Raw genomic sequence first — 26,158 nt, forward strand, 5'->3', positions numbered from 1 at the left:
ACAGAACGTCAATACGTGAGAACTGATGCATCACATGCTCTAAACATGCATACACTACATCTCGCAGCTCACAGGGAGATCAAATTCCATGCTGGCAGATTCGATAATCACAAATCTGAGGATTAGCTTTAAGAATATTTCACAGATCTGGATGATCTATCAAGCCGACAATGTGCTTCCTGTGCAAAAGTCTCTTAAACGTCAGACAAACAAATGATAAAATCCTCAGCAACTTTATCATATCAAGCACATCTGTCACAACATTCATAATCTTTGCTGGAAAATTTTTCTCAGGTTGGGTTCTTCTTCTCCGTTTCAACTCAAAGTGAAATATTTTACAAAGAGGCCTCCGTCAAACACTGCCATAAAAACAAACAGTGGGCTGGAACCACTCAACTTATCAGTGAGTCAATTGATCATCCACCGACCAGAATCGGAGTCTCAGACCGTTGAAATCTGAAACAGATGTCAGTCTTTGTGAAGGCCGGACACCGAAAGCGATCCGCGTTCTATTATACATGTTTTTAACCATAAAAACGAGTCACGAACATCACCTGTGAGCTTCGCCGTCGTGATTCTTTCCTTATTTGAGTCTGGGGGGATGAAACGAAAACAGCTCAGAAAACCATTCATCTCCCATCCAAACAACGCCAGCTATCCCAGTTGAAAGCTTGAGAGTAATTAAAATTCCTCTGGATTTGAATACGTTCTCAAGTGTGCATGTTAACGGCCGTTTTGGGAGCTTCTTGGACTAATCGGAGAGACAGAGAAGTGTGTTCCTTTTGCTAATTGGTGAACACATGATTTCACAGCTCCCAATGCGATTATTCTCTTATTAAGGTCAGACATTCATAAAAACTCATTAGCGATTTTACCCATCGTGCTGTGTGGGTGATATCATTTCTATCTCCTTTGGTGTGAAGCGTTTTTTTTTTTTTTTTTTTTTGCTTTCATCCCAGTGACTCAGTCTCTTGAGTACCAGAACCACTTTGTAAACCACTGAGTGCTTGCACCCAAACTTAACCGGGACTTAATAACAAGCAAAAGTTGAACCAAAAAGACAAAAAACGTTACGAGAATCTCTAGGCTGGTTTGATGTTGAAAAATGGTTCAGATGGTTCAGTTTAAAGTGACTTTCAGGGATGGGAATATGGTGAGTTTTCTGACAATTAAGAACCCCTAATTTGGGTCGACAGCTTGAGGACAGGAATGCCACGATTCTCTGATTCCACTGTTGGTTTTGACTTGTTTTTAAGGTCACATTTTGGATTGAAATTTTTTTGTTTCACCACTGATGCCGACGCTATTGTTAGGGTGTTGGTAGGGTAAATTTAGTGCAAAACCAAGTGTGATATGAATCCACCAGCCCACACTGGTACGTGGAATTTTACTACTTGTGAAAATTGCCTGAGTCATGAGTATAGCATCTCCTTAGCTGGTTTAGCCAATCGACTAAAAAAAAAAACACAAAATGAGAGGAACATGATCAAAGGCTCATCTGTTTCATTGGCTCCTATTCTAAAATGTTACCATCGTTGACATATTTATGTTTCATCTTGTTGTCATCTGAAAAATTGAACCCTCTCGTACACAAACAACATGTGCATCTCCTCCCTCCCCAACTCCAGAGGAACCTGATCTTCTTGTTGCTGCCTCAGCGAGGCAGTAAAGTGTTCATGGCCTGTTGGCTCGACACTGGACTGGTGACCCCGGCAGTTTGTTTGGAAGACAAGATAATGTTTCATGATGTTAAGGTTCAAAAGCCTTTGTTACCGGTACCTTTTACTGATACCTCACCAAAACTACCGCCCCATTTTTTTCCATAAAAAAAATCCACGACACTGCACACAAAATGTAACATGCATCCGGTTTCAGTTTCAGTTTCAGAACTTGAAAATATAAACCAATTTACCAAAATGTGGTTTACCTGTTAAGGTTTATGTTTCAACACGTTGGCATATTCCAAGCAGTTTTACAACGTAAAACAAAATAAAAAATCAAAAATCAACTACATCTTGGAGATTTAACCCTTAGGTATTGAAATGTAGTCGTGAATCAGAAGGCATCTCTCAAACTTTTATGGCCTCGACTGAGAATTCAAAGTTTGATACTCAGCCTGAGTCGTTGTTTCTTCCTATCGGTTATTGCTGAGAACACAAATTGGATTTTGTCATCATCGTCATCATCATCATCATCATCATCATCATCATCTCAGACTCTGCAAGACTGAGCCTACTAACTGCACTGGAGCAACAAAGTGCAAGCCCGTCCACGATAAGATGTAGCTGTTTGCTGATGTCATTGGGCGGCTGATCTGAATCGTGGGTCCCCTTCATGTGCATGCAGCTGTTTTGGGTGAAGGGCATCTTAAGCAATTGATTTAGGGGACAAGACGCTGGTTTGGAAAAGCCAAGTTACTTCTGTCAGCCAGGCTTCACTTTAAAAATGAAAGCAATTTGAAACAACAATAACATCTTAAGAGAAGTTAGCTTTGTGTTCTTATTTAAATGGGAAAAAGATGCTGTGCAGAGATGGAATTGTAATTAATGGTTAACAAGCCATTGCTGCAAATATGACGTATGCGGCTGTCTTTTACAGACAAATGAGACTTTGTATTTTGAGCACATGTAATCCGGGTCTTAGTTGTAGAAACGTTGCGTGACATTTTGTTTCCTTCCTTTGAGTCATATGAAGGGTGTGGTGCTGGCACAAATACCCCTTTGTAAGTTCTTGATTTTTCTTTATTTATTAATGTTACATGAGGTCAGTTTACCATTTATAACTTCAAATGTCAGTTGCAGATGTACACGCACTTCTGTGTTTTCCAAGAGTTTATGATCCGATGATTATGAGGTGACAGGGTGCAGAGAACAAAACTGCTTTCACCAAATACATACTGATCGTAAACATTGCCAGAATTTTACATAAAACTGATTTCTGAACCACATTTTGGTTTTGCAAAAAAGAAAAGAAAAAGTTGATCACTGAGCAACAAAAGACATAAATGCAGATAAAAATAAAACAACAGAGCCAAACGTATTGGCAGCAGCACAAGTGAGGAGCTTAAAATGTATGAGTCATCCATCTGTCTTCATGCTTCAAATGGCCACACACGAAAACTCTCTGTCTCTCTCTCTCTCTCTTTCACACACACACACACGCGCACACACACACAAACACACACATAACCGCACAAGTATCCCTATTTCCTGTTCTCACAGAATCCGCCAAATGAGCCACAGACACACTCAATTCAATCCTCTCAAGCAAAAACAGACACAAACACAGCCTTCCATGCAGATAAAGCACTTTGTGATTAACCAAAGGCATTTGCATGTGCTGGTGGCATGAAGGTTGTAGAGGTTCTGACTAAAGCCATGCCAGTTCGAATCCCCAGATACATGTGTTTGAGGTTGAGTAACGCCGTTTGCTCCCACTAAACAAGATACCCTTGAGCAAGACACGCAAGCTGCACTCACACCGATGGCTCCCTAGAGTGAATGTTGTTGTTAAACCCTGCAAAAAATAATCCTCACCATACTCTACACCTGCCATATGGAGAGGATATCCACACTCCTGGTGATCTGCCACATGAAAACTAACACGGAGCTCATAAATCAGGACAAAAATCCTTAAATCATTAAACCACGAAGCGGTTGTAGTGACAAGCGGCCGTAGCTCGGAGAAGGGTGTGGCGAGCAAACACGTGTGTGACACTTGCATTGAGTTAACAGAACCTCGAAACGCACAAACCCTCCAAGCAGCACTGTTTTGTGAGACTGATGACAAGGAAAGTGTTTGTTATGTTTTGCTGTTTTCCTCCTTCAGCTCCATCAAGCTTTTAAGTGGGTTCAGATCAAGGAGGAGAAGAGTCTTTTTTTCTTTTCTTTTCTTTTTTTTTTTACTTTTCTAAGCTGCAGAGGGAGTGTTTCTAGATGGGAGGGTCCTGTAGTCTAACCCAGGCTGTAGAGCTCCCCCTCCAAAACCAAACCAAACAAATGGCACAAAAAGTTATATTTCAGAAGGCTACTGTAAAAGGAGTCTTTGTGTCCTCAAAAATCTGCTCCAACCGACACTCGAATAAGTGCAGCAGAGGAAAAGGACAAATGGAAAGAAAAGCTCAAAAAGAAAGTACGCAATGTACTCAGTGGGAGGAGGGGATTTTCTGGTTAGCAATAGATGTATTTTGGGGAAAAGAGTTCCTTCTGGAGGCCTTGGCATACTGTCAGGGCGTTGGTCTTATTTCCAGTAGCGTCACTCACTCTGCGACACAGCTTCTTAAGACTGTAATAATGTGTTTTATTTTTAACTGCTTTGGTTATCTGATGTGGCTCGGCTAACTGCGCGTTCACTGAGAAAATCTGTTGTAGAATAAAGACACACACACACACAAGTGTGAATTCAGTTTGACAGACAGCTCAGCAGAGACGTGTACCGTCCACGGGGAAGAAGAGCGAGCACCTCTCTTTTAGCCGCACTGCTGAACAACTGCTAATGGCCATTGATGCTTCTGGCTGTTGCCATGTGACAAGAGAAAACCCATTTGAAGCCTTTCAACCCACAACAAAATTATATATGTGTTACATCTGCTCACTTAACAACACGCTGCACTCTCGGAGCTGTCAGGAACAAAAAACTAAGGCGTCCTTGCCTGCTGTGAAGAAAGACTCCTGGTGAACATATGCACACAATACCTTCCAGGTCCATTAGAGAATGAATATCGCTTTGTAATATCATTCTTTTTACAGGCTTAACATTTCTTGTTTACATTCCTGTGAAATCAAAACTGTCGAGCCATGATCCTCCTCACTTTAACAGGTCTCTCGAGGGATGTGTCTCTCGTGGCGGCATCATTATAATATGTTTCGAACACACAACGTGTCTTACATACATGTGGGGTCTTTTCAGAATTCCTAATATTGGTCTTGTGGATCTGATGTAAATGAATTTTGGCCTTTAGACATGAATATATTTACAGTTGTTTATTAGAATTTAAATGAGCTTGAGGAATCTAATTCCACAGGCCAAACGCAGCGGCCCGTATATTCCTGTCTACTAATGAATGCAGCATAAATGCAATGATTCTCGATAATCCTGCCAAAGGCATCTAATATCATACAGCTGGCATTCAGATGTTCTACAGATGCTCTTGCTTTCCTGAGAAAAAAGGAAATAGACTCTTCTAAAACATCAGTGCCGGTATGGAATACATGAATGATGCATTTTGATGAATACACGTTGTTGCATATTCGCAGTACTCACACAGCGAAACTTGTAAAGATACAGGAGTTGGATTGTCTTTGCGCTCATCAAGGCTAATGAGTGTGTTTCATATCTTGGTTCGGCATCTCTGGACACTGATTCAGATTGTATCACTTGCTGAGGCCACAGAACCACAGAACTGGAGCTCAGTAAGATAAACTGAAGTCAAGGGAGGGAAAAAAAAAAAGGCAGAGAGGAGGATGCAGCAGTTGTCATGAGGTCAGCCATAGTAAACCAGACCGGATCAAAGCTCCCCTTCTACTCACAGCAATCGCACGGAAAAAGGAGAGAAGTGACCACGACCTCGTTACACCACATTGTTTGGAAGTGTTGACACGTAAAGAGGTAAAATTACATGGCGGCACCACAGCAATAATGCCAATGTAAATATTAAATTTGGGTCTTTTTTGGGGGTGGACAAACAAATTCCCTGGTGTAAAAATGTCATGCGATGGGCGGTGGTTAGTGTTCAAACAACAGAAAAGGCGGAGCAGGGACACCTGGAACACTGGACTTTCCACCTTATTTGAGTCCTATTTATAGCACTTGATTTTGCCACATTAACATAATGGACAACATTTTCACAAGTGTAGTTAAATGGTTTTGTGGCTTAATCTAACTCTGCAGCAGGAGATGGCTGTTTGAGTCCAGCTCACAGCACTTCGCTTCACGACTTTAATCCAAACCGTGATGTTTTCTGAACCTTATCCAAATGTTATTTGTGCCTAAACGTAACCAGACCTCAACTATATTGACGCCACATTATCAAGTAATTTCTAGAAGCTGTTGTGGGAGAATGAGGATAAAAATGGAGCAAAGCCATGGTCCAGGCACGCCATGAAGCCAAGCTCAGCTGTCAACCTTCCCGTCAGCTGACTGTCAGCTGTTCAAAGCCGCTCAGAAGGTGATCCAGTTTATCTCCTTCCACACATTCAAGTGGCTCCGCTGATTTCCTTCCACGTTCTCTATTGGCCTAAACCCTCCAAGGCGCCTTATTTAAGCTGCTTCTGTGCCTAGCAGCCCTTCAGCCCTATTGCTTCTTGGCGTGCAGTGTCCGACTCACTGTTGCTAACACGGGGGTCTATGGGGGTGTTCAGCTGCTCCCCCTGCCGCTGGTTTCCATGTATGCAAAAAGAGGAACAGGGACGCCTCAAGCAGAGCCATGCTGCCATTGTAAACTTCATGCATCTCCTCTTTGATGAAAGCTATTTTACAAAACACAAGTTAAACTGGGCACCACGATGAACCACTGATAGCTAAAGTATCTTTGACCCCATGTTGGAACTTGCAGGGGAGCTTGTATGTAATTTCAACAGGTTTTGTTCCACCACCATACATTACAGTGAGTAAGGAACGTTCCCACAGCACTGGCGAACATGAGCCTCAACCATGTCAGAGAAGATGATTTCATCTAACATTTAAAGAACATTTTAAGTATGTTAAATATTTTCTATTTGTTTCCAACTGCAACAAGCCGATCAGTTGCTTCAACCAACATTCTCAAGGAATGTTATCCTACCGACAGCAGGATTGTTCTGGGAACAAATTAGAAACTTCCCACTGAAAACATTGCTACTAATATTCTCAGTTGCAGAACAAAACATTTGGTCTTGAGTGCAGTCTGAAGGGGTTTATTTTCACGGCCATTTCGCTGATTTATATGAGAGGAGATTGTGCTATGTCGTGGTCGTTTTTATTGTAAATATCAAAACAGTTACTGAATTCATAGTAATTCTACACATCCTGCGTTTGATCCTCCCGGTCTGCTTTTGATTTGACCGTGCGTTCGCTCAAAAATGCAACCAGTGTTTCCAACAGAGATATGCAGTCGAGGCTGAGGACGGGGAGCGCTGACACAGAAGGGCGCGGCAGGGTGGAGCCACGCCACACGTGGTCGGTCCTGTTGAATTTGGCAAAGAAAGCTCCAACTCAACCTCACCACAGCTTGCTTCTCAACGTGGTGCACTGGAATCATACGATACCGTGGAGGAGATCTATGCATTCTGCTCAGGTGTTTAATATTATTTATCTATGTGTCACTCAACAATGCTGCTGGGCATTTCTTCCCCAAACCATACATCTCTCAAGATCAGGGCTCACGGGATGGAAATATATTTCATCTGTAACACAGAACACATGTTCACAGTAAAAGCCGCATTCTTAAATCCACAGTAGATTTTTTTTTTGGGGTCTTTTTTTCTTACAGTACAACAACCACTTAAATATTATCCACCTCCCCTTATTCCTCTACACATGCAAGACAGTTTTGGGGCCACTGAGTTTGTGTTCCAAATGACCTCACTGAAGAGAGATGTGATTCAGTAGTCAGAGAGTTCAGATGGAGACCATAATCAATAGTTTATGAAGCTCAGTCTTCAAAAAAAAAAAAACCCTAAGAAGAGCTCTTCTGTTCAAAGTAAAACCATTAACCTCTGAATCTATCGTATGTTTGATTGTGAGAATTCACAGAATTTGCCACACAGGACGGAAACCTCTGGAAAACAGCTGTCTGATAGTCATTAGCTAAGTATGTTAGATGTTGGAGTGAAATATTTGACAACAAGCTGCGGCGTTGTCCTGAGGTGACTTTCAGAGTGGAAGCAGACAACTTTTCCCCTCCTTGTGTTTCCAAGTCTTATTACGTTTGGCATCAGTGATTGCGTTCCGTTTTCCCTGCGAGTAACAACCAACAACACAGGACACAACGATAAACACAGTTTGGAAATAAAGCAGAAGACAGAGAAATGCTCACTGAAGAAGCAAAGTGTTTGTCCTAAGCAGTGATTTGAGTATTCTGTGGGGTTGGCGTCTGAATGGAGGGAGGATCAGCATAAAAAAAAGGGAGAAAAAGTAGAAGAGTATGAGGTCATTTGGTCTAAAATGAGAACCTATCAAATTCTTTTATATGTGTTGAGGATTGTGTTGGTGTTATTTTATGTTTTTACATAAAAAAGTACATAAAACTAAACTGTAGTGGAGCGGTAGATAGTTGTTCCAATGAAAATCTAAAGACAGAAAATCGGTTAACACATCTCCAACGCCAGTTTTTCTGGATCTCCTGGTCTTAATTCCTTTGTGTGTGGAAAATTGAACCTTTTTTTTGGATTTTTGTATGAAAAAGCATATATGGAGTAAATCTAAAAGCAAATGATGTCATTTTTTTTCTTCTGCCGAGGAGGTAAAGTGATAGCTGGCAGGATATCTGAGAAAACCTAATGGACAGATTTCCATAAAATATGCTGGGCAGATTATATCCCAAGGAAACAATCGGGATCAAATTGCAGATCCTGGATTATGAAGACTGTTCCGAGTCATTACATCCAGTCGCTGTGTGTTTCTGGCTATTTAACGTTGACAGAACGCTCCAGCTTCCAGAAACCATCTTGACCTGAACCTATTTTTGACATGTTGGTTGTTATCTTTGAAAAATACAAGAATATGTTGATGAGACATGGGTCGAGGTGACGAAGATTTTCTTTTTTTTTTTTTTGCTCTTGTGTGGTATGAGCTCTGTGACTTCCTCAAGTTCTGTTTAAATTTACTTTACAAGTAAAAGCCTCTATTATAACTCGACTACATAATCCATTAGTTACATTTCAAAGCATGAAACTGCTGTCACTAGTAATATATGATGCATATTTTCAGCCACAGTGGTAGTTTTGCTAAAAATGAAAAAAAATTTTGTGCAATGGTCCTAAATAGGATAAAAATCAAATGGGTCCTCTCCACTTCAGACTTGGAGGTCAGATTTGGAGAGTCTCTCCTTGTATACGCGCGCATGAGAGGTATCCTCATCAGTTTACATGGAAACTGAGCCACAAGTTTCCAAATGACATCATGAACAAATGAGTCTTGTGGAAATTTTGAAGGTGAGAGGTACAAGTGTTCAGACACTTAGAAATGAAATGGCAACCTGAGCAGCAGTCATCAGTAAATCTTTGCTGAATAAAACTGAGAACACGCTGCCGTCTCTGTCCTTTTATCTATTTTCGGACTTAGAATAGATATTTTGTTAAAGTAAAATGAAAACACCCAATGTGACCGTGTAAGCAATGCAGGTTTAACAGTTTAATTATATCAGGTCTTGTCCCCTCATTTATTGACGCTTCTATGCACTTGATTTGCATCTCAGTTCCACTTCAGGGGTCTGAGAAGTTAATTCCCTGCATCAACCCCACACTGTTTCCCCTCAGCTCAACCACGCTCACAGGAATGCTGAGCCGCATGCACAAAGACAGATGTCAGGTTATAGTCTTACAATCCCTGGCACAAACTTCCAGCAACAAAAATGCCTCGTGTAGGTTGGAGTACGCACTGGACCTCCCCTCCGTCCAGCGCTGTAGGTGTCATGTTGACAACTGCAGCACAAGTTCCCTGTAGTTTTCTTCTCTTTATTTTTTGTCGTTGAGGTGCAGTCGGCTGCTCGGCAGATTTGTTAAAAGAGTCAGTGAGAAAGACTTAAAGTTTCTCATTAAAGGAGCAGAATGGCTTCGATAAGGCAGCACGAGGAGCCGCTATAGGGTGAGATTGTTTGTGTTTCGATTGCGCTGCCAGTAATTGGGATGTTTATGATTAGACCTAATCAATGATCTATTATTCAGGCATCTTCATGTGCGAAGTGCAATTATAATCAGTGTTATCAAACTGTTTACTTTTACAGGCATTAGTTGTTTGCATCGCTCCAATTACCAACATAATTGCAATCTGCTGTTTAGTGGTCATGCAAATGTGGGAAAACAGAAAACAGAAGAAAAACCTGCAAGCAAACGCAACGGTTCCTTTCTAGCTCTGACAGGCATGTTCAGTTCTTGATGTCGGAAATCCACAATTTGGTTTGAACCAACTGTGATGAAATATTTGTTCTTGAACTGCTTGATGACATTGCTGCTCAGGGAGCGACTCATAAAACTTTCACCAGAACCAAACAACATGACGACTAATAGCAGCAGACTTTGGCTGAGAGAGGTGTTTTATTTTGGAACTCACCAGTATCAACAACGCCGATCGCTGGTATCAAATTCTATTTCCACACTAATACTTCTCTGAGTCCATCACCCTCCAGCAAACTTATGTGATTTGATAATGTGTGGTAGCGAAGAGGAAAACATTAATTGTGTTCCAAGAAAGTTTTAGGGGAGATAGCTTTTTTAAAGTTGAGAATGAAATCTAATCATGAGCAGATATTCTCGTTCTAGGCCTATTTTTGAGTCGCGCTTTCCAGGGATCTGATGTTTCTATTTTAAACTGCTGACCTCGCTTTCACTGTCTGCTAAAGTAGAGTACATGACTGTGATTGTTTAACTTCAGACCCAACTTTCCCTTCTATGATGTCTCAACTGACTTGAATAAAAGTGTCTCCTCCCCTTCACCTACATTTGACAGCGACCTCAGGCTGATTCTGAAAAAAAAATGAAAACAGCTTCCACTTGGATTCGTCTGCTGATCATTTTCTAATATTGCAGAGTCTCTGTAAGAACGTGGACATGATGTGAGAAAACACTGATTTACTGTGTTCGTCTGACTGAAACTGGACTGTTGATCTTATCAAAGTCGGACTAACGTACCTTGACATCATGCTTGCTGTTCATTCCACTCAGTCAGATAAAAGAAGCTGTGCATGTTCCTTCTGAACATGAACTGCTGACACAGCATAGCAAAGAAGGACCTGCATCTCCACGGTGGGTGCAAGGTGATAACAGCTCACTTTTGGAAGGAATTCAGGACTCAATTATTCTAAAATACATTGATGGATGGAAAACAGGGACTTGCTAACTTGTTTGGAGTGTAATGCAAAAGTGGGATCGCAACCTGTGTCACTAAAATGGTTCTTCACCGGTTCTTGTATCGTGGGACCACAGTAATCCAGATTATTAGTCTAGATTGCCACTGTGCATGTGGATTTATTAGTGATTGAGAGCTTTTAAGATTTAAATGTTCCCATTAGTCACCTGGCCACCTGGTTAGTTCTTATTCCACGCTTTGTTTTATACAAGCCTGACGGTCATTTTTTGAGTCAATTCTTGCATATTTAAGATTCAGGCAGTCAGAAAAGTTGATTTGTTTCATCGTTTTCTGGCCACAGATGTTTTCATCTACATGCATGCATTTGTCCGTCAGCAGCATTCCATATAAGCTGCTGAGCCCATTTTCATGAAACCTGGCGGAGGGGGCGGAGCATAGGTAAAGGCTGAAACTATCAGATGGACCCTTGAGAAGGTCTGAACTATTCAAATGCTCCTCCAGTTTATGTGTTGCACAACACTCAACATACAATCTCTGAGGGCCCTTTAGGAAGGATTGACCTCATAGCCATTCAGTCACCTGAGCACTTCATGTGTGTCACTGTTTTTGTACAGCAGGACAAACAGAAGCTTTCTTGTCGTGGTAAACTGTCCTTGGTGCTTTTTATCTACTGAATTATCAGTACTTCATTTACTGCAGCGGCAGATTAGAGTGTGATTAAGTCTGTGATGGAGGATCAGAAGGACAACAGCTCTGCAGAGAATTGCAAACTCATTAAAACAAAATGTAAAAACAAGGTTCAAATTATCCCGATTATTATTTGTCACAATGATGCTAAGCAGCCCCCTGGACCCACAAAAGCACTTTTTATGTCTTTATTAGCTTTAGTTTAGTGTACGTATTGTTAAGCTAAAATGTAAGTAATTGTTTTTGAATTTGGTGAACAATTAGGTTACAGGTTTGTTTGTTTTTTTAAATTTCATAAGTTTCACAATTTCATAGAACATTTGTGGCAATATCATGTTGATATTCGGTTTGACAGTATACATTTTATCACCCGGTATCTATCAGTCGGGAAAAGAGTTAAATATCGAATTTCGTATATTTGTTGCTTTACAATTTGTTATGTATGGTGTATGTATGGCTTATTACGTTCCCTTAATAAATCAATGGAAGGACTTGAAGGACAGGAAAAAGAATGAGAGAAAAACGTCCTCCAAAAACTTTGAGCAGGAGAAGAACAAAAAAAAAGGCAGAAAACTCTGGGAGAGCCACAAAGGAGCGCTGCTTCTCTTGGGAGAGATGGAGCACATCAACACAATGACAGAATAAACGACAGGTTTGTCATTTCATGATGACAAAACCAATTTGGTACCGCTAGAGCTGCTCTGATGATGGCAAAAAAAGAAGGTGCACAGGGGGATACTTCGTCTTAGTCACACTCCTCTGATTAAAGGATCCTACGGGCTGCAGAAGAGTTTTCCCATCTTAAACGAAACCGCAGCATTCTTAAGTGCGGGAATGGCTGATGTAGACTGTCTCCTCTGTGGTCACTTATACAATGGACAGTTGTCCTGAAGAGAAGTTCAGAAATGCATTTTTGGCTGTGTATTGACAGGATGCTCAAAGGTCACACATGGTCAAATTCCCGCCTCCATAGCTTTTTATTCCCCAGTGGTCTATTCTCATGGCCTGCTCTGGCACTGTGTGATATATTGGATTGCATAGTTGGCCACAGAAATACCGGTTGCTCTCACTGTGCAGTGTTCTCCTCTGTCATCTGTATTTCTTTTGGTTTATCTAATTATTTGTTGACTTCAGTGTGTACAGCTGCTGATGTCAGTTCCCAGAAATATTCTCATTATTTCACTCTCGCACTGGAAATACTTGAGTTTTTTTGTTTTAAACTTTCACTGTTTAATGAAGCATCTAATTGCATTTTGCTGTGACTCTCCAAATCTTTTTTCTTTTTTTTTTAACGTAATTGTAAAAATGTCCAGAGTGCTTTCTCTAAACAAAAAATTGAACACAGGAAGCATAGCAGGTAGATGATGAGTAGCAGTAATTATGTTTTGGATGAGAGACCCTTTTTTTTTTGAAGGATTACACAGACGTAATTATCAGCAACTGCAGTGAGCTTTAAAGATGCTTGTGGAAATTTAGTGAACAAGGCCCGGCTACCTGTTTCCTTCTGTTTGCGTTTGTTGTAATCATTTAAAGGTAACACTCTGCTAGCTGTAGCTTCATATTCATTATCCAGACATGAAAATGATTTTATTTGTCTTGACTTACCCTCAGAATACAAGTAAATAGATTCAAAATAATCTCTTAAGGCTGTGAGCCAGCATGTGACAAGAATAAGTCCTTCAGTTATTTGTTTGCTACTTTAATTCAGTTGAAATGTAACATATAATCAGAATCGTTGGTTATTTGAACTTGAACAAAAGCTTTGGATTCCTGCCTCAACCGCAGCCATCCTACCTGCATATAACCGGTCTGGAAATAAATATTTTATGTGGCAAACAGCAGCAAATGGAATCACGCCACAATATGCAATCTGGGTTAGATCTCACTTCCCAAGATTTCCCAATTTGTGTTTTTGCTTTGCTACAACGGTGTAAAGTATTCAACATGTTTGCGCAAGGCGCTCGCTTGTATTGGCAAGCCAGTGACGTGTGCCAGCTCCACTGTGCAGCTGTTCTCAGCTCAGTTTTGCAGGCGCTTGTACAGTCACTCAAATCAAACTTCATGGGACGCATAATTTCCTGCGGTTATTTCAAGTCTTTATAACATCCAGGATGACATTTGCTACAGTCCCCTTACACCAGGATCAGTGTGAACCCAACAAAGTACACATAAAAGCACATTTACACAAAACCCCCCACCCTGGATCGCCTTTCGCCCCCCTCCTCCCTCTTCCGTCAGCCCCATGTGGAGCAACATGTTCTTGTTGGTTTCTCCTGTCTAGCTATATTTATCTAGTCTAAGTTATTCTGGTACGTCTGGTGGGATCCCTAGGCCCCTTGATTCAGTGTGAGTCCAGCCTGTAACCAGGCTGTCTGGCATCAAATTACTCAAAACACCTCATTGTCCCTCGTCGGTGCTGATGAAGATTTGAGAACTGGCGCTCATCTACCTCCATGCCAGCACGCTGAGAAAAGTAGCTCTCCTCGCTGCAGCCTCTTGCTGCTGCAACCACACATTTGGTCAAAATTGCCATTCGGATCACAAAAAAATGTTTTCATCAGCTTTGACAAACCAAAATGAAATCTTTACTCGTTGCTCTTTTCAAAAGTGCTATAACTTTCCTCTATACTCCCTACCTATGGCATTTTGATGTATCACTTTATTGTTACAACCTAAAAGAAACCTGGTAAGGTTAAGCTAAAGCCTCAAAGTTAAATTGATAAAAGTTACAGGTTCGATGAAGATCCCAGATCTGGCACAGTGAGAGGGCTCATATCTCTGGAGTGTGTTTCCATGCGCCCTCAAACTGTTCAGAAGGTGTGCCTTTTTACTACCTGCATGCAGTTCACCCTTGACAATAATGCTCTGCTAGTTTTTCCCCCCAACAAAATGGCTCCATTTGCAGCTGCTCAATTTTTCCTGCTTGCTTCCTGTTTAGAGAGTGCATCGATTATGAAATTGGATTTGGACTGCTGTGTTGAGGAGTGACTGTAATATTCGTGCAGAAATTCTATTAGTGATTCATCACGCTAATTGGGAGAGGTAATATTCTTGTATTAATACTGACCAGCACTTGAATCTATAAAGAAAACTCTGACAGGGAAGAAAAGAAAGAGTGTTACACCCTTGCTTTAGTCTGCAACCTTTGTCAGAGTGTCACAACTTTGTCTGGCACGGAGGATAAAACAGTTCATTCTTCTCATCTGATACACATATCATTGCGCCTTGAGGCGAAAGACCCTGACAGAGGAGCATGTAGGCTAATAACGTCTTCCAGTCAAGAACTAATTAGAAGCAGTGAAAACAAAGTTCAGAGTCTGATGTCTCATGATTATCCACTGCAGTCTTGTGATTATGAGTCACACACCCTCTGGGCTGGAGGGAGTCCCTGTCCCTGCACTTGCTTTAGATGACTCCCAGCTATATTTAAAAAAATTGAGTCATATTCATGTGTGAGGTATCATGTTATCCCTACTTGACTTGTCCAAATTGCAGACTTCTCTGAGGGAAAGGCAGCACATGAACATTGAATAAACGCTGACAATTTTGTTTTTAATTTGCTTGCTTGCCTCTTTTATTTGAGGTAGCGTAGCGACATTCCTAACATGGCTTGTGTTCCCATGAGCTGGACAGAACAAATTTAAAATACATCAGATAAAAAAAAAAAGGGTCCCTCCAACACTGTTTGAGCAGCAACGTCAGCTCTAACACTACACATTCCTCAAAACTTGGCAAATTGCAGCGTTCTTTCATCACAGTCATTTTTTTGTCTATATTAGGTAAGAGCAGCAGAGGGACAATTTGACGAAAGCCTGCAGCTCTGGCTGGCTAATAACTGACCAAGACGACGCCAGATGTTGGAGTAGAAGCCCCAGACTTTTCCTAACACGTCTCAGATGAATCAGGCCAACACAAGAAACATTTCCCATGAGTCATGCAGCTTTTCCACTGCCTATAGTTCGTTTTAGTTTGCCCCGTTGGCCACAACAGGGTGATTCCTGTGATCAGGACATGTGAGTTACGCGCCATGCAGTGTATAAAAATGACATTATTGTTCTTCGATCTAATTTAGACATGAATTTGTATCATATGATTATATAAAATAACAATATCTGACTGTATTAGTTGACAATAAGTGGGATAAAGACTAAGATCTTGTGACAATCTTAAGCACTGATGTGGGAGCTGGAATAAGAGGGCGTCTCATTTCAAGTTGTTCATTTTCTTTCCAATGGATAAGGGAACAACGGCAGTCAAACAGAAGTGAATCCTCTTTATTCAATCCAAAAATGAAAATACAGAGTATTCTGTAAAAAAAACAAAAACAAAAAAAAACAACACAAACACACACACACAAACACACACACACACACACAAAACCCGTAGAGGCAAATGGTATCGAAACATCTGGTCATGCATAATTCCTGCTTATTGAAAACTTGGCAGTTCTGTTGTTTTCTCGGGAGTTTTCATTTTGGCCACTAAACTCACGAAAAGCTCTTATCAAAAATGAACATGCATGCTTCAGTTGCTGCAGTCGGAAGAGAATGTAAGCCCGTCTTTCTGTGGGTCATAACACACAGTTGGAATTCAAATGTGCCAGTTCATCTTGTGGTCTCATCAAAGTACGACAGGTAAACTAAAGTTCATGACGTAGTGTGCACTCGCCAGCGGATGCCTGCCCTTCCGCCGAACTTTTTCAAGGTTTCATATGTTTTGAAAAAAAATGTAAGCGTCATTATTGTCTTTCATGATGTAAACAAACTTGGCCCGGGTGCCTTGTACCGTGCTGAAGCACGATCCCTGTCCACTCCCTCACCGGCCATATTGCCCCGCAACTGACCTGTCCAGAGCAACCTAATCACTGACCTGCACACTTAATCTGGACATTGGGTCATGAATCCCGCAGGTCAGGATTTGTTTAATTAAGTTACAGGAACAGGATGGGATGGGACTCATCGTACAATTACTGATATAACATGAGAACGAAAATCCATTCCCAAGTTTGGCTCTATGATACTGTACAAATTCACCGGGCCCAAGAGGGTTTGTCCCCTAAAATCTAATTCTTTTAAACTGTGTTATTGTTTTGTACCACACCCAGGTACAATATTGGCCCTGGCACGGTCTGAGGGGTCAGGGTTCAACACAGGACTGTTGCACATTTACAGGCATGGAACGTGGGTAGTGCACATACACTAGTGTACACTCAGCGATGTCAGATTGGGTGAAAAATGTCATCCAGGTACATGACGAGTGATGTTGCAGCACAGTGAGGCTGTGAGAAGACTTCTAATGTGCCATTTGTCTTCATCTGCTGTCCACTCCCCCACGATACAGTCGGTTGAACCAGGTAGAACAAGCAGAAGACTTTGAGTCCTGAGTGCGTAAAGGCCCTGAGTTACTGTGCAAGTACATCATATTTGTTGCACACAAGATCAGAACAGAAAATGATACTTTACACTTTTAAGAATTTGTTCAAATAACTAGCAACCGTTAGCATCACAGGCTAAACTTAGAGGGTGGATCTGATAAAAGGCCATAAAAAAAACTCATAATCAGTGGTAGTTTGTTTGAGCTGCAGTCATCTCACAGAGCTGCCACTGTAGCTTAGCCATTTCTGTAACGTGCATTTTTGGAACTCCTGGTGAATTCAGTATATTGTTCCTTTAGCCAACAAATGAAGAACAAAGCCAATACTTTTTTATCGGAGTCAGCAGCCCTTAGATAACCAGGAAAAGGAAAGTTCCCCTTTTGATTGTGAAGTGAGTCAAGTCGGCGTTGCCTTCACATAGACCAGCAAACTGCAAATTAGGAAACTCATGCTTGATTTCATAGTCTGTAAACCATAAAAATCCCAAATTACAAAGGGGCGAAAGCACAAGTGAGCATCAAAGGTTCTAGATGATCGAAAGATTTCTGCGGTCAAAATATTCTTCATGTCTGGACAGCTGTTACCTCGAAGAGTGTCATGAGTGTTGCACAGGATTTGTTCCTTTAAGTCAAAATATAAATATAGTTATAAAAAGGCAGACACACACACACACACACACACACACACACACACACATACACTTTGCTGTAATTATTACCAGACATCCTCCCTCCTTGCAGTTTGGATTCCATAATGATATCAATAAGCATGAATTCAGATTGCAAGCCTCTCTATTATCAAATAAAATACTTGACATAAAACAGACACCAAACCCCAGAATCAACTTGAAACCACAAGATATGATCAACCTCAGTGTGTTGAAAGTTCAGATGGCATCTGCACAAAAACCAACCAACACCACAAGAGATCAGTTCAACTGCCACTCGAATTTAAATGAACCGCTGCACCAATGAATACACATTCATTGCAAGTAAATGCAACATAAATTCAAAGCACAGCAGAAGAGACTTTTCCTGGTCGCTGCATTGGCTGATGGGAAGTAGTGGAAGAGATTGAGTGACAGCTGAGAGTAGGTTATGACTGAATTAACGTGATATTTGGTCCAACAGCTGCAGTTTTGGTTGTTGTGGGCCGCAGGGCACCATTAGCTTTAAGCTAAATATATATGTCTTGGCTCTTTCTGTATGCTGGAGTTATAGAAAACATCATTGTGCACATAAGATGCTGTACCTAATTGGAAAAAAGTACTTTTTAGGTTATATATTGCTTTAATGTTACCGTTTATTTGTCTCTAGCCTGTACCTCACCTGTAAAACACTGTCTTTCTTAGGTATAAGCAAATGTGAGGAGAAAGAGAAACGCTATATTGGAGGGCTCTGCCAGGCTCCTGGTGTAAACGGTGACAATTTTGATCCTTTCAAAGCAGCAGCCGATAACGCCCCTCCCCCCCATACTGCTGCTGCTGCTGCTGTCGGTAAACCACTCCGTCCGAAATTGTATGGCAACAAGGCTGTCACAGTTTATCAGCAATTTCAAATCTCCAATTGCCACTTGCAGAACTAAAATGTGGGTGTAGGCCATCCGTCACTAAACTGCTGCAAAAAAACCCTCCATCAACTTATCTGATTGACGTGGAAGGGGTTAAAACAACACAGGAGCATACACTGTGATGACCTTTGACCTTCCACCTAGGGACAGAATCTGGGCTTGTGTTTATGTACAGAAAGTCTTTTGTGTACACACCCACGGCTAAATTAGGCTTGTGTGTGGGCTGTCTGCCCGCTCTAAACAGATCACGGCCCCAAAATATAATCCAAGCAGCCTCCCGTTGACAGCCAGCAACCTCAAAGGCAGCAGTATGGGAAAGATCATCTGTCAAGGAAGTATAGAGTCCTCAAGGCGAGGGATGTGTCTTTTTTTTCAGTGCTCTTGCATCACTGCCAGAATTAACTGAACCATAGCATGTGATGTTAAAGTCTTTAAGTGTGACAACAATGTCAGAAATATACTGTATATTCCAAAGGAAGCAACCAGGGCTCACAGAAAGACCACGAAAACACCATATTACATGGTGGGGGCGGGGCAGGGGCAGCACCGCAGAAACAATGTTTGAAAGTTCAAAGTTATGTGCATAATCATCCAACTCCAACAGAAAATGGATTAATTATTAAAGAATGTTTTCACTTTTGGACTTCAAATAAAGACAAACTTTTTTTTTTTTTTAAAGCTTTGATAATGCAGGTATTGTTGTGTATTAACAATCTAATTTGCAACTGAATTGCAGTCCAATTACTACGACGTATTTACCACACAGCGAAGCTGAAGTGTTTGGGGTCCTTGAGGCTCAAAGGCCCTGAGGCAGTTGTCTGCTTTGCCTGGTTAGCGATCCAGCCTTTCCTTCAGGTTAGCCAAAGAATATTTGGATGAGGAACAGGATGAGGGATAAATTATTACCCGAGCTGTCACTGGAGACGTCCATCCATGACAGTCTGCAGAACAACTATGCTCCACCAATGCACTTTTACACAGTTTACAGTCTCTTTCTATTCAGCTTCCAAATAACTTGGTTTAAATTGAGCAAGCTAACCCTCAAGCTATTTTGTGTTGTTTCTGATCTTCAACTCCACACGTTTTTCTCTTTCTTGGTTGATTTGTGAGTGAAATGTTACTGTCACCAAGAGGAGTGTGGGCATTATGAAACAGCTGTCATACGCCACGGATATTTATTTGCTTGCACGGATGAAGTTATTGAGAATATCTGAGGGGCCGTTTTCAGACTTTGTGTGAGCTGCGGTGTTTTGTTCAAGGACACCTTCTCCACTGTGTTTACGGTATGAAACAACCAGCATTTCAGTTGTGGGATATGCACTGTAATCACTGTCCAGACATGCTGTCCACCCTGTTGCTGCACATCAGATTAAAAATTCTACCTGTAGCAGCGAGATGGATGGCTATACACAGAAAAGCAGTGGGTTAGATAGGTTACACGTAGAGCAAACTTTAAATTCTTGCAATGATGTTAGCCTGAGGCCAAAATCTCCCAAAAAATATAATGAATAAACCATGACTCGTTGAAACTTTGTCTGTGAAAGAGCCAGGATAAAACATCAGGCCGGCAGATGGTTATATCCAAGCCAATCTCCCAGTGAAACATGAAATGACCACAAGTGGCTTGGGTCCATCGCGTGATGTTGCTGAGGCTGAAGGTTTGAGTGCCCTCCACAACAGAGGAGCCAAACTGAGTTTCCACTGGCATTGTTTCTGTGCGGCCAACATATAACTTCAAGGTATTATGAGTCATTACTATGAAATGCAATGTTCGGAGGTCTTGTTTGTTTCATGTGTTTTTTTTCTTGGGTAAATCACATTAGAATCACAAATCAATATTAATTGCCAACAACGTCCTGCCATGTTATGTGATGTTCCAGCAAAAAAAAGGGGGGAAAAAAGAGCCCGCGAATGACCAGCTGTCAGAGAACAAAGTATTTCTCTATTAAGACTGGCATGTTGCAAATGCAAATTGCATTTGTGTATGATTTGATTGATAATTTGTTCAAGTCCCCAAAAGCCACATATCTTCAGGCTGTTCATCCCCTCGGTCACATGCAGAAGGTTTTTTTTTCCCCTTCGAACAAACAAACGCCTAATTGACATCAAAGAACAGGCGCCAACTGTCGTATCACCTCCCGTAACCTGCGTTTGGGCACTGAACACACCTCAGACTCACCAGTCCACGTCTGCTCTGCACCTGCAGGGGAAGAAATAACTCCATACCAGCAAGGGTCAGCAGTCTGTACTTACTATTCCAACAGGGAAATGTCGGACTTGGCTGCACATGCAAACAGGGACCACCATTCAGTTTGATAAAAACATCTTTTTTTTTAAACCAAGAATACGGCAGATAAAAAGTTGCAGATGACACTGGTGTCATCAGGAATGATTAAGAGATGAAATGAAAAGTCTTTTTTGTTGCTCTCATGATGAAACTCTTTCGCTGCTTTGCCAACTTCCGTGTCTCTGAACACGCACTGATTCACTGTAACTGAAATTGAATTCAAAGGCTGACTCGAGCCAACATGCAGGACACACAGCTAAGACTATGACCTTCGATGCTCGCAGATGGCCAGGCACTGACGGATAGTCTTTCAAGAACAGGAAAGGAGCTCTGCATTTCTACTGGATTTATAAACAATCTGATTTGACTGTTTGGATTTACTCCAAACGCCACATTTCTTTTCCGTCCTAAAAATTGCTTTGAGTTAAAACTAAGTCGTGAGTCAAAAAGTCTGTGGACCAGCACAAGCAGATGAACGCTAATCTCATCAATTTCCCAATGCAAATATTGGACTTATTAATCTTCCGTGCAGACACTTGTAGCCACACCGCTCTCCCTGCCAACTCCCAAGGAATACATGGAGGCCTTGTGTACTGACACTTCACAAAGCCCAGGCAAATTCCATATTTATTTTCTCTTGTTACCATAGTGACGGTATACTCTCGGGAAGATAACAGGCTCATATGCTGTCTCTGGATCCAAATCCCCTCGTTAAGCTTGGTAATTGAAAATGCAAACACATTCAGCAAGACGTCTCTAAAACACTCCAAAATGTGCCTGAACCATAAGACAGTGTTTGAACAAGATGTTATTGTCTTATTGCTTGTTATTTGAGTAATTTAAGACATGATTAGGTATGTGGTTATTCGGTGAGTGTTCTGGCTGCTGTTCACCACAGAAGTATCAGTAGTATTTTATGTACAGGACAATTAGAACAGTCAATTGAGTTGGACAGGAGTTTTGTTTTCTGCTGCTTTCATCTCCTCCTTTGCCTGGTCATCTGTCTATTTGTATTTCACAAAACGCCAGACAGACACAAAACAAAAAAGACAACAAAGTAAAAAAGATTTCATAGAACCATTGGTAATGAAGCAAGAAAGAAAGCATTAAGTATTCAAGGCAGAGGGGAGAAGCAGTGCGTGATGGTTTCCTCTGGAGCACATAGCTTCAAAACAGATTTAACAACATCAAACGTCTGATGTGTTTCAATAGATACCCCCCCCCCCAACAACAACAACAGGAAAAAACAAACAACAACTTTATTTTCCAGGGCAACTAAACAATAATTTAGCATTAGAAGGTAATTAATGGTTTGGAAATGATATTCCTGCCAATTTTCCTTGTTAAAGTGGCGGTAAAAGGACAGGCTTAATAGCCGCGGAAGAGATACAAAGCCGCAGGGTGTTTTAAAGATCCTGAACTGGGACATGTCATATCCAATTTCAGATACAGACGTGATAAAGTGTGCATCCCTTGATCTGAAAAGGGGGCTGCTGAATTCAGAAGGCTGCTGCTTGCCTACTTCAAATGCTGTGTGAAGGAAAGCATTATAGGTGAAAGCAGGTCTTATGACATTTTCAATCAGGGACCCATGTCCTCAGGAAGCTGAGGAGGAAGGTGTTTGAATATACTGACTCTAAAAAAAAACCTCATATTTTAGTGTTTCTACACTTTCTGCATGAATTCTACAAGTGGAGAGAATGAGCGTGTTGATTTATGTAAGTTTCTGCTTTTGGACGTACTGCACCCTAACTGTTCCAGAGGCTGCTATGTGGGAGACACATGATGATGATGTAAACCTATGAGAAAGTTGTGGGTTGCACCACTGATGGGAACTAATGGCAAATGTTTTTATAGTTCATGACTCATCGTTGTCTGTTCATGATTTGCAGATTCACACTCGAATCACTTCTGCTACTGAATGAGTTTCTGTGACTAGAAAAAAAAAAAAAAAAAAAAACCCGAACATGTGGGAAATGCAAAATTTCAAGATCGTTCTGATAATGCTGTGATTAAAGCGATACATCATCCTAAAAGCCTATTTTGCCTTTCAAGTGTCCATAAATAGGTGTGTTGAGGTCAGGAGGATGGCACGCAGGACTTGCCTCAAACCATTAGCTTCAAGCTAATTGTACGTGGTTGGCTCTTTCTGCATTCTGGATTCACAGAGGAGTGATGCAGCAGGGAAAAACCTTCTTGGGGATCTCAGAACATCTATTTAGGAGTACTTGAACGTCATCATTTTTAGGGGAAGCATTACTTTCAGTTCTGGCTAGGTTAAGGCACTTGGTTATGGGTATGGAAAGCTGGTGGTTTGGCTAAAGATGAAAATGAATAAATAAACAAATAACGGCTGAAAATGTTCAGACGTCTAGCTAGAAACACCAGGTTTTGATGCCAGAAACATGGCTGCAAAAGTCCCAACATTTCAGTCCTGACCTACAATTATGAGGTTTATTACAGTGCATTACTGTTTGTAGGTATGAGCACAGACGGAGAATGAGAACAACCTGAAAAATGACATAGCATGGGCTCAAGTTAGCGATGTTTATAAGTGAAAGAAGACTGCCATTTAAAGAGAAGGATGGCAACAGAACGCCAAAGCATCTGGATGTCATGTATGGGCCTGTGACATGAGAAGACGTAAACACAGGGACGGGACGAAGCCCTCTGCAATCGAGGTAACTGGTGGGAGAGTTTCCCCCAACAGCTTGTGGCGGGCATTTTGTGAAGCAGAAAAAAAAAAGGGAGGGGGGGGGGTTCAGAATCTAATCAGTGACTCTGTACATCTGGTCAACATTAGCATTAGCTCTCCAGGGTCAGTGGATGAGTCCTGTTCACACCGAGGTTGGAAGAATTGGGCCAGAAGATAATTAGATGGGGAGAAATAGTTCCCTCGCACAGTTTTTTCCTGTTTTATTCTGCCATTATTTTGATTAGCGGAACATTTGGCTGTATGGTTAATATGTGGAAAATTACATCTATTTAACCGGTTTAACCATCATTGCCAACTATAACAGTAACTATATTGCATACACACCACACTTTACGCATAAGGTTTCCTATAGTGCCAGCAAATGTAATCTTCAGTCATTCGGTTGCCGCTACCTCATCAGTGGAGGTGTCACAGTCGTGCCAGACCGTCTATAAATGAGCAAACAGAAGGGCAGATGACTCTTTTCATGCTCGTGGTGAACAGATCAGTATTTCAGAACTGAATCCAACTCTCCAGCTGAGCTTTGATTCTGTGCCACCGAAACAAAGCGATACTCCTCCGTTCAGATCAAGAGACACTTTTTCACTTTAGCTGCCAATGAAACACTCACGGAGAGGTTTGTCCAGATTTAATTGGAGTGAAATTTGCAGTGAGAGTTTTGAAGATCTAACAGCCGGCGCAAGATAATGGGCTTGACAGCTGCTCCATGTCCAAGGCTGAACCTGCCAATTTGCCATATGTACAATTTTGAGCTGATGTGAGTTAGTTAAGCTGTTTACAGACTGTATTTCAACTTCCCATCAGCATACTTGATTTACCTCGCTGAAGTAGTGCACATCTGGCACAAACTGGACTAAAACTCATGAGGAATAAGAAGAACTGCTACGTCATACATTAAGAAAGCGGCTGACTTTGCTTGTGCACTATGAGGCCATTGTATGAGTCTCCCTCTCCCCAACAAACTACCTCTCTTACTCTCTCACTAGTGCCCCTCTCACTCTCTTTCTCACTTTCGTTTCTCTCCTCTGTGTGGACGAGCGATGTGCAATTCCTTCTGAAAGAGCAATTCATTACTGCCGGCAGAGGGACCTCATCTCACCTTCTCACCGCAGAGGTATTCACTAGCTTCTGACTTTTGGCAACAGGAATTCAATGCAAACATTCCCCTCCCACACAGGGACAGGCTGAAAGGCAATTCATTTTTTTTTTCCAAAATGCATTGGATGAGAAACGGACAGATGTTGTCTCAGTCCTTGGACTAGGGTCAAACCCTTGGCACATCTTTCCCCTCATGTGTAAAGTGTCAGCCAAGAAAAGGACGCTTTCACTCCTGAGCAGTGAATGGAATGACAGAGAGGACAGCAGCACAAAGGAGAAAACCTGAAGTAGAGTTTATTTGTCAAAGTTTTGACTCAGTGAAATATTGGTGCTGGCTAAAGTTTGAGCTTATCATAGGAGGATATATGCATCGGGGAAGCATCAGACAGGCCCCCACCCCCCCACCCCGTGCATCTTGTCTCAAGTTGAGACGGAGGAGGGAACTGGAGACGAAGAGAGTGATTTGCAGGGGTACTTACCTCCATGACTGTGGCTGGGGAGGCAGAGCAGGGTCAGGAAGGCGCCCACCAGGACAGAATGCAGGGCTCTCATATTTGCGTGCTGAAAGTTAAGTCCTCCACTCTCACGTCAAAGACACTCCATTCAGAGGGGACTGAATGAGTTTCCAGTTTTGGGACCTACTACAGGATACTCCTCTATGCGAATGGGCAGGGCTGGGGAGGGACCATGAGAGGGACGCCCTCTCTCCACCCACCCCCCCCATCACTCTCACACACATGTTCAAAGACTGGAAAATCATATGCTGCTTCTCCCTCTTGCTCTGCACATTCATGGGAGTTGCTGAGACACACGTGCTATAAGCTCACGCACATTACTCTTCGTGTGTATATGCATGTTGATATGTTGCTTCCTGTAAGACCCTCGAATGGAACAGCACCTCTCTCTCAGTCTGGCCACTCCTGGGGTTCATAAGACTCCCTCCTTTTGTCTCACTCAGTAATTGGAGTGGCCTTTGGGGACCAGTGGCTGCCTTCTGCAAGGATAAACCTTTTACTTTTAATTAAAGAGAAATCAGGTTGCCGAGCTCTTTTGCTGCTTTATCTTTCGAGCCTTTCCCTTGATCAATGTCTCATTCTTTATGTTTTTGTTCAACAAACCTGCTCCCGAAGCTAATTAAGCTCACACTTTAGTCGAGGTAGGCTGTGATGGATTTGAATTCACTATCTCTCCTCAATTGATAAGGCAGGCGCAATGGCAAAGTTTTACTGCTCAAGTTATGTAAAGCACACAGAGCTAGAGAGACTTTAATGACTCCTCTTGGCTTTTGCTTTAATTTTTTTTTCTTTTTTGCGATGAACATGAATAATCTCCTCATAAGGATGAGTCATTTCTGCTCGGATGCTAAAATGAAACCTCAAGCTCACTCTCAAATCCTGAATGTTCACTTTTCACCGTCTCACCC

At 41.7% G+C, this 26,158-nt stretch overlaps 1 protein-coding gene across 1 annotated transcript in view; it reads right to left on the reverse strand.

The window, feature by feature from the left end:
• Positions 1-25,336, reverse strand: part of cspg4 (chondroitin sulfate proteoglycan 4) — a 73,509-nt gene extending 48,173 nt beyond the window's left edge. The window contains exon 1 of the mRNA XM_086209600.1: positions 25,215-25,336. Within this exon, the coding sequence (XP_086065726.1) occupies positions 25,215-25,287 (73 nt within the window). The 5' untranslated portion in view covers positions 25,288-25,336. The remainder of the gene's footprint in view (positions 1-25,214) is intronic.
• Positions 25,337-26,158: the final 822 nt, after the last annotated feature.

This window comes from Aulostomus chinensis, chromosome 7, assembly GCF_037954235.1.
Source record: "Aulostomus chinensis isolate RoL2024-O1b breed Wild chromosome 7, RoL_Achi_v1.0, whole genome shotgun sequence".
NCBI classification, from domain to species: Eukaryota; Metazoa; Chordata; class Actinopteri; order Syngnathiformes; family Aulostomidae; genus Aulostomus; species Aulostomus chinensis.